A 10,061-nucleotide genomic window follows, 5' to 3' on the forward strand; every position below is an offset into this window, starting at 1 on the left:
CGATCATACTTTACCTGCAACCTGAAATTTCTCCCATTGAATATCATTGTCAAAGTTTCTAAGTGTGAACTTTTAAAACAGCTTTATATTTATGAAACTTCACTACAGTAACTAAAACGTTTTTTTTAACCTGGTTTCAGCTTAGACCCCAGGACTGAATCTCAGATCTAGTCCTGGAACTACTAAAGTAATCCATAAAGTAATCAACTGTACTTATATGTAGAAAATCCATTGAGCTCAATGCTAGAGTGTGTTTTAGGATTGTGTTGCTTACTACCTTTACTGTAATCATTGTGTGCACTAACGTTATTGCTCCCTTGCAAAGTAATTACATGAGAGTACTCATACCAGAAAAGTATATTTTTATAACTGTTGGTTCTAAAAATATAACAACTATATCTGTGGATATAAAAACAATTGGCCTGGAGTTCAGTCCTTGAGTGTGTGAAACCTTTTGCTGACTGAGTGTGTGCAACAAATGTTTTACACTGTCCTCCGGTACTGCCTTACTGCTCGACCAAGCTACCACTTTGGAGAGTAAGGTCAGTTCTGACTTTAACCTCTGTTATACCTCTGGGGTTGGTGGACTCTATACACACTGTACTTCATTCTAGTCCAGTATATATAGAGCCACTTTCTCACATCCTCTGTGCCCATACTGTTTGCAAATGGGGTGCTGTCACTGAGATGACTTTCTGCCCTCCTGGGGAGACATGCTAACGACTCCCAAGAAAGGATACAATAGAGGCCTGCTCTGGAAGGAGGTGTCGCCTCCCTCTGGCAAGAAGCCACACTGTTGTTCTCCCAAATGGCGAGCTTCAAATTAAATGTTGCTTTTGATAGGCAAATTGATAACATTAAGGAGTGGCTGCTCTATTGTTCATGCAGACAGGCTGGCACTTGGGACATGATAGGGGAAACCAGTTGCCAAACCAGGTTTCCAGGGGCATGTAATCCTCTTAGTAGCCACACCTCTGGGCTGGGCAGCTCCACACCACCCCGGGAATGGGGTCCTGCCATATTGGAAGTGAGGAGAATGGTGCTTCCTTGAATGCCCAGATGCCACACTTTGCCGGATTGGGTGGTCATCAGGTGGGAGGGAACCTGGTAGCCCATTGGCTACCCACGATATCCTGCCCTGAGGGCATTTTCTATGAATAAGTAGGGGACCCCTGGCACTCCAATCTCAAATCTCAACTGGACTGGAAGAAGGACCGCCGTGCTGCACTTGTGGAACCAGCAAAGAGAAGCTGCACCTTTGCGGACCGCACCTGGTGGCTAACAAAGGAGAGGGACCGAGCCTGCTGTGTCCTGCTCAAGGAAAAGTCCTATTCAAGGGCCATCATCACAGGGATATAACAGATGAAGAAGCCTGCTGGATCAAGATGGTTGCCTAAAGTCTTCAGCCCAAAGTGTCAGGGACTGTCCGGGACTATGTGGGGAACACAGTCAGGGACTTGGGCAAGGACTGAGAACTGGGTAGGAAACTTACACAGGAAGAGGAGTACAGCGCTGCCCAGGATCATACAGGCAGTCAGAGGACAAAAAGGGATCCATACGGGAAGCCTGTACAAGTGAACAAGATGGGTAAGACTCAGAAAGGAAGGGCACTCACAAGGCAATTTAGCATTCAGAATAATTACACCCAGGACGAATGTGCAAGACATATATATGAAACAACATTAACAATAAAGGGGGGTGTGGGGTAAAGCACTTAGGAACTCCACACGGTAAGACTGAAGCTCAGTAAGTTTCTTACCCACAATTGCTGTTACAGATACTGACTGCAAATACCCACATGTAGGATATGCATGCAAAGGCAGGGTCTGTGGAGCTTATACCTATGGTGATGTTATAAATGTAACTTAAAGACAATACTCACAGTGAACAAGAAACACCACCTAGGTAGTCAGCTGTGCCCACGGATCCTGGCGATCAAACAGGAACAGCAAAGCAGTAACAGCATGAGGGTAGAACTAAACACAAGCAAAATAGACAAGGAGCTAGCAAGGAGGAGTGCTTAACAGGTAAGGAAGGAAATCACAGGGCACATTTGGCAGAAAGCAGGTAACAAACATACAAGGCAACAGAAGCAAGACAGCAGAATAGAAAGACAGCAAACTAGGAACTGGAACCAAGGATTTGGGCAGAAAGGCAGGGACTGGAAAAGGATATACAGAAGGGGGAGGCTACAAGGGTATACTAGAATAGTGCAGATTACGGAATCAAGAAAACAAAGTAGCATAGAAGGCAGTGCTAGGGCAGGAACAAGAATTGAGCTAAAGCTAAGGAGTCAAGATGGAACTGCAGGCAGTGCTATTACAGGAATAGGGAATTACTAAAGCTTTAGGAGTCAACGTAGCTCTGCAGGCAGTGCTAGTTCAGGAACAGGGAATTAGCTACAGCTCAGGACACAAGGAGTCAAGACAGCACTGCAAGTAATGCAAATCAGGAACAAGAAATAGCTGAAGCCCAGGAACAGGAACAAAGAATAACTATAGCTCAGGAACTCATGAAACTAGGTAGCACTGCAAGCAGCGCTAATTCAGGAGAAGGGAAACTGCTGCAGTTCAGGAACAAGGAATACTAAGGCTCAGGGGTCAAGGTAGCACTGCAGGCAGTGCTAATTCAGGAACAAGGAAAATGGCACCAGGTCAGGAACAAGGCATAACTAAAGCTCAGGAAAATTTTTAAACCAGAATAGCAAAAGCTCAGGGAGCACTGGAAGCAAAGATCGGTCTCAACAATAAACAGCTACAATGGCCAATCTTGGCCCGAAGGGAGCTGGGGCTTAAAGGAGCTCACAGTAATCATATGCATCGGGTGTGAGCAGGCTAGCAGCAGCCAGCCACAGGTGAGCTGAATTCCTCCACCCATCCTTGAACTGCAGGGATGGAGACAAAGCAGTGAGCAGGGAATTCTGGGTAGTGGATTTTCAGGCATGAGTAGGCTGGTGTAGGAAGGTAGATCCCTGACTATGTTGCCCCCAACTTTTTGCCTGGTGTTTTGCTGGTTTTCTGACTTAGTTGACCTGGGACCCTGCTATTCAGGGCCCCAGGCCTACTGCTCTCTCTGTAAAATGGATTCCATGTACCTTAGGTACATATCTAAATTGGATACTGAGTCACCTTATCAGTCCCTGTACAGTGTACCTTAGGTACCCAGGGCATAGGTGTACCCAGGGCCTACCAGGGGCTGCAGCATGTATTATGCCACCCCTGGCTGGCCATCCAAATCTGACACAACTGGCTGCTTGACAGCTGGGGCAAGGTGGTGTAATCACCCTTTGCTATAGATATAGTATACCTATATCTAACCCTAAAATGGACACACAGATCTCCTATCAGTCACTCCTATGGCAGGCCTTGACAATCCTGAAGGCAGAGTGCTTGGAATCGTGTGAGATGGTGCTCTGGCATGAGCTGAGCCTGTCTGCGGCTTTCGGGATCCATCCCTTAGCCGTTTCCATGATATCGCATACCATATACTCTTAAGTGCTTTATAATCCTCGCGGTTATATGCCAACTCTGGTATCGCTTTATCAAAACATGTCGAGTAAGGTGTCATACGAATTGGAATACTAACCCCTCGCCAATTCTGGCGACGGGGTTAGCATTCCACCCTTCTAGAGGGACACGACATGTATGTAACCCCTAACCCCGGTTAAAGTCACAAAATGGATGCTGCCACCGAGACACAAGTCTGCCCTCCTGCTGCTGGGAGTCCTCCCAGAGCAGGAGGCAAGGACAAAGGGTTTCCTGCCAGGGGCGGTGCCAGCACCGTCCCAGACAGGGTTTTGTGTATTCCAGGTAGGCAGGGCTACAGAGGAAGGTGACTGCAAGTGGCACCCCGGTGCTCACGGTAGCATAGGCCGGCTGAAACCAGTACCAGGGGCACTCCAGCCCCTGGCCTGGGGAAAGGCCGCCAAAGGAGAGGGGTGTAACCACCCCCCTCCTGGTCCCACCCATAGGGCAGGACTTAGTCGCGTGCCAGCCCCCTTTTCCCAGATAAAGGTAGGAGCAGGCCCCCTTCCAAATTAGATCATCTTTGGAATCAAGATACCACTTTCCACGAAAGGACTTCACGATTTCTTCCTCAAGATTCTCCCTTGTGGCTAAGGAGTAGTCACCCTGCATCCGCAGGCACCATCTAAGAACACTGCGGTCTGCTGCACGTCCTTCCTCCGGAATCCGACTGCCCAGCTCGACGAGACCCGGCTTCCCTGGCACCTCTGACCTCTACCCACCTCTACAGCACAGCTGAGAACCGTGGGTGTGACGAGACCTCGAGGGACCGGCCATCGCCAAGACTGCACGACTTCTGCACAGCAAGCCCACCGAGTAATTTCCTGGTGAGTGCTTTGGGGTCCGAGAAGCCCCCACCCTGAGCAGCTCCAGCACCGAAGAGCAGCCCCCCAGCATCTCCACGATCGGCGTGGGGCCCTTCTGCTTTTTGCTGCTCATCGCGTTGTTTGGCTACTAGCCCGCTGGCTTGTGGCCTTCCGAACGACGCCCGACGACAACACTGCTGCTGGTCTGGTTGCTCCAGACTGGCCCTTGCTTCCCTCCATCGGAGAAGTACCCTGGACCCTCCTGGTCCGGTTAAGACGCCATTTTAGGTCCACCGCGTGGGCCTTGCATTTGCCAAGACTTGTTGCCCAATCCTGGGTCCAGCGACGTCGACAGCAAGAACCTTCGTGGGACAGCTCGCACCTCCATCCTGGTCGCCGACAACGCCTCCTGGTCCGAGAGACTGCAGAGCCCAGCAGCGCCCACTCACCTGACTGCGGTGACTTCGCCCGGTGCCATCCTGGTGCCCACTTAATCACTGGCTAGTGATTCAAGAACTTGGTCCCCTCTGCTTTCAGGTTTTCTTCTTCCTTGATCCAGGCTTGGATCCATCGAACTTTTCTTCACTGGTCGCCTGCCAGCAACTTCCTTCTTCCAGGCTCCTGGTCCGGCACGAGGATTCCCGACGTCTTTTCAGACCTATGCAGCTGCAGCCCCTGGGCTAGGTAACTTCGGCATTTCGGTGCCCCAGCATAGCCTCACTATCCAAGGGTCAGGATCCACTGTCGTTTTCTCCCTACCAGGTCGGGTTCGCCCGTGAACACTAACTTTGTGAAATCTAGCCTCCATAGACTTTGTCCCGCATCCCGCGTGAGAGTGCACACTCTGCACCCGAGTCCCCTAGGCCTCCTAGAAGTAATCTAACGATTCTATAGTCAAGTCCTAGCGATTCCAAAGCCTATTAGTACTGTACTTACCTGCTAGTAATTTCGCATTCCACTTTTAGAGTATATGGTTTTTCGTGCCCCTCGGGCATTTGTGTATAACGTGCTAACTTAAGTATTTTCATAAGAGTTTTGTTGTGTGCTTAGCACCCTGTCCTCATAAAGAGTACAGGGTTGTTGTGATTCTAATAAATACATTGTTTATTTTCATAACACTTGTGTGGTGTCCTTTCACTGGGTGTTCAAGGGGTAATGTGATGGTAAAACAGCTGGCTTAACACGCCCTCTAGAGTCTTAGCCTTAGACTGCTCGTATCCATGCTACTAGGATAGCTGGTCTATAAGGTTGACTTACAACCAATCATCAATAAGGGTTGTTTGGACTGATATATAGTGATCACTAGAATAGTGAACACTGCACATCAGGCCAACTTCTCACAGCTGGCTTCAAGTATAAGCAGGCTGGCTTTCACAAAACCCGGCATGGATTGGGAATGGATGTCAATTCCCAATAAGTGACCAAATGGCTGGAAGTCAGGATATGCATGCAGGGGAGGGTCTGGAAGCTTATTAGAAGACCGGAAAGTCCCACTATGTGGCCCCCTGGTGGTGGGCACGAGAGCACAGGGAGCGAATCGTGACACAAAGCCAACCCGCACTGTGGAGCACCAAAAACCAGGACCCCACGCACAGGTTACACCCAAGTTAGTTGAACTCAAGAGTGCCTGAGTAAGACTGGGACCTTCAGCGGGCGAGTATTCGACCCAGGAAGGATTGGCCCATGACAGCAATACTGGGACACAGTCCAGTGGCGACTGGGCTTCTGCCAGGACCAAGAGAACTTCTATTGACATCGACCCTGTGACCAGGACCACCTCACCCTTTTGGTGGACCGAGGCATAGTCTCAGCAGGCTCCCCGTTGACCGCATCGCATCCACAGCAATCTTTGAGCATCTTCCATTCCTTACATCAGGACCACTTCCATAGGAAAGCCCTGCAAAGGATACAAGTTCCTGAAATTGACTCAAGACTGCTTTACCTCCTGAGGTAGCTGTTTCTGAGGACAATGCTGGTCCTCCTGATTGACTCCCCACTGGAGTTGGTCGCCTAAAGTGACTCCAAGTGACCACGTTACTCCTAGTCCAAAGTTTTTTGAGAAAAAAGTTTCTATGTCAAATTCATTGAATTTACCAATGCTTGTTCATTGTTGAGTGAAATGCTTTGATTTATTACACCTTGTAAATTCCATATCTTTAGAACCCTTCGGTGGATCTTTTTTGTTGTGGTGTCTAAAGATACAGTCTATATTTATAAATTGGTGTCTGATTCCTTTGGTGACTTGCCGATTTCTTCAATTGTTTTGGTACTGTTTGAATCCTTTACACTTGTTCCTTTGTGTAGGGCTTGCTGCTCAGAGCCACTAGTATTCACGGTTGAGCTGAAAGTTTAACTAACAAAACTTAGGGTACTAAGGGAGTTGATAAGTGTATTACAAGGTGAGGTCGCACAACCATACCATATAATACAGACCATTTCCTCTCAATTATGTTGTCTTATAATAATCACATATGGCTGTATAACTATGGCAATCATTCAGCTAAAATTTGAAATTTTGTACTCTTCAATGGAACAAAAAATAAAGAATTAGCAAATAACATAATGTGCTAATTTGTACCATGTAAACAAGGTGTTGCTTAGAAATAAGATGTTTTGTGCATTTTACTGTGTAAAATTATTCATATCTTCGGTTCTTTCTTTGTGTTTTTTATTCAGACGTTACGGGACATTAACAGTATGATAAAAACTGGGGAAACACCTACAAAGAAAAGAGGAATTGTTTTAGAAGATGGAAATCAGTCTCCTGCAAAGAGAATATGCCCGGAAAACCACACAGCTTTAATGAGAAGATTGCAGGATGTGGCCAATGATAGGGGCTCTCACTGATCTGAACTTTGTTCTAAAAGTGTTCATGGTGCACTTTATGTTCTGTATTTTAAAAGCCTATAGTTGAATATTGGAGTATATTTTAAAATAACTTATTTAATTGCGCGCCCTTCTAATATCAGTTTCTTTATAAGCGGCCAAATAAACATGAGACTTGCTTTGTATTGTTTGCATGCACACAGTGCATTTCATAGCAAAATAATGCCAAGTTTAGTTAAAAAAAAAAAAAAGAATTCTAAAACTCTAAATCTATGGTCTAAATACTCTGGTAGATAATTGGATTAGTAAAAGGGGTGAAGGATGAAAAAAAAATTAATTCATGTTGCACAAAAGCAAACAGTAATTGAACTCAGAGATCGGGCAGTTAGTATTGCCATAAAGAAACAAGTTTGTCCAATGTTTATTGACCAGCGTAATGCGATTGACTAGAGGGGAAGCTTTGGGGGGCTGGTTTGAGCAGGGCTGATAGTCACGTGTTGCAGAATGTTTGACACACTTCCAGTCTTGTAAAAATATGATTGACTATGGAGTTCCCTAAAGGTTCAGAGAGAAGGCAGTGTGTACTTGAAGGATAGTCTGTAAGGTTTAGCACAACGTCCCACTAAGCTATCTTCACATACATTTGTGACTCTTCCCCATCTCAAAGTTGGGGTATTGGCGGACAGAAGATTTCCGATGACTTCTCAATCTCACTGGAAGAAGTGGCCTGATTTTAAATTAAGAAATTGGACAGCATGGCCCTGGAAAGAATTAAGGATTCAGAGGTGATCAACAAAATGTTTGCCTCTTCTAGGGAATTTTTAAATAAATAGATACCCACATTTTTTCTAATCATGTTTTTGGAAAATGATTACTCTCCTCTTAGAGGTAGTTCTTTTTTATAGTATTTTATACAGTACAAGTCAGCAAATTAGCATTTTTTGTAAACACAAAGCCTGGAGCTTCTAGTTTGTCAACGAGTTATGGAGTTGGTAAACGAACAAGTAAATAACAAACACAATACAGCATCTAGTTAGTCCATGGAATGGCATGCCCTTAATTTTTAGTTAGATGAAAACAAGGAATAAAAAAAAATTAAAGCTGTATTTTCAAAGGTAATTTGGTATAATAAGGAGTAGAGTAATATGAACATCTCTTACAATTTAAAAATTGTGACGAAAATAGGACCGTGACCCTTCTTTACACAATACATCTATTTTGCCTACAGAGACCAGGAATGTGACTTTCATAATTGAAGACATTGTATCACAAAGCAGAAAATGACCACAGCCATTCTGAGCCTGCCATTGTTCCATTCAGCAGTTCATTTGTAAAGATGTCTCTTTAGGGGTGATTCTTTTAAGAGTGATTGATGTTTTTGAAGGCTGCATGGAAGACTTAAATCTCCAACTTGTGGTATATACATGTATTTTAAATTGCATAGTTTCTTCAGAGCTTATATCCTGCCTTCTTGATATTTTCATTCTTGCAAGAACATATGCCCTAAACGCATACGCAGCCTGTTATGTTGGAGAAGGTTCACCACCCAAAATAAAGTGCACTGGGTACACAATGCTTTTTACCAACACACATGCACCAGAGATCTTTGTTTTGACCTTCATCACAGGACATGGGACTAGTTTATGATGAAAAAGTTGGATCTGTGCACCACCCCACATATCTACATGTCATGGTAATGCAAATGTGAATTAATACAACTGGGTGTCAGTGGTGGTCCCTAAACCAATGCTCCTTCAACCCATAGGACCAGAACATGGTGGTCAGCAGAACACTGTGAAGGCGCTTCATAGTTTGCGGTATCAGTCCATCGTAGAGAGTAATCAACTTAGTAATTTTGAAAAGGAAGGTCACAGGATTACAATTCAGTTGTAATTGGGTTGCAAACCTAAAATGTGGTTATGTCAATATAACATTTGACGAGCCCCTTCGTCTAAATTATATTCTATGGTTCCTTGATTAATCATCTTGGTGGTTTGCAAAACTATTCTAATAATTTGTTGTCTCCATTCACCCAACACATACTTTTTTCCATTCTAATCCTTCACGGTATGGTAAATAGGTGCTTAAAGAGTATATATAGGTTTCTCTACAGGAGTCCCATTTATATGTTTCTCTGTCAGGACACTTGTGTAATTTCCCAAACATAACTGAGGGCTGGAAGCTGTCAAGAATGGGGCATATGATGTTTAAACTTGACAGTTATACATGGGACAGAAACCTTTTGTCACCCTCTTGTACTATCAAAAGGTCCTGAGATGTGAGTTAGATTGTTCATCACCAAAATCTTCCTGGCCCGAATTTTTGATTAGAGATAAGAAGCTCTTCTCTAGTTTATAGCTATCATCAGGGCAGGAGTTGCAGTGACCCCCAGAGTCCTAGAAGAATGTGAATGTCCCACAGCAACCCAGTTATGGCTGCCCTTTAATAACCAAATTCTGGACTGGTGGGCCCATTTTCCTTGATTGCATTAGGGCCATGGCATTCTAGCTACAACACTGACGTTGACCTAAATCTGATTAGTCAATATAATTGTGCTATTGACAGCCTATTAATGTTTCTGTTTATGAATGTTAGTGATATATTTATTAGGCATTTTAATAGCAAAATCTCTATTCCAAGAAAAAACTTGCTGATGCTAATGTTCTTGGCTTCCTTCTGAGGGACGCAATACATACAATGCTGCCTTGAGACTTCATTGTTTGCCAGCTAGGTCTGCGCCTTAGAAATTCCAAATCATATGAGGTTTGTTGCCATTTAACTTTATCTCGTCTCACATTTGATGCTGGTAAATAAATTAAACATAGGATTCAAAACTTACTTGAGTTTGCATTAGGTCTTTGCAAAATTGGAGCAGAACTTTTTCAGAGATCTGTTCACATTTGCA

General features: G+C 44.8%; 1 protein-coding gene across 1 annotated transcript in view; it reads left to right on the top strand.

Moving 5' to 3' along the window:
* RBL2 (RB transcriptional corepressor like 2) overlaps window positions 1–7,407 on the top strand; it is an 817,437-nt gene extending 810,030 nt beyond the window's left edge. The window contains exon 22 of the mRNA XM_078670248.1: window positions 7,007–7,407. Coding sequence (XP_078526374.1) covers window positions 7,007–7,177 — 171 coding nt within the window. The 3' untranslated portion in view covers window positions 7,178–7,407. The remainder of the gene's footprint in view (window positions 1–7,006) is intronic.
* Window positions 7,408–10,061: the final 2,654 nt, after the last annotated feature.

This window comes from Lissotriton helveticus, chromosome 12, assembly GCF_964261635.1.
Source record: "Lissotriton helveticus chromosome 12, aLisHel1.1, whole genome shotgun sequence".
Classification (NCBI taxonomy): domain Eukaryota; kingdom Metazoa; phylum Chordata; class Amphibia; order Caudata; family Salamandridae; genus Lissotriton; species Lissotriton helveticus.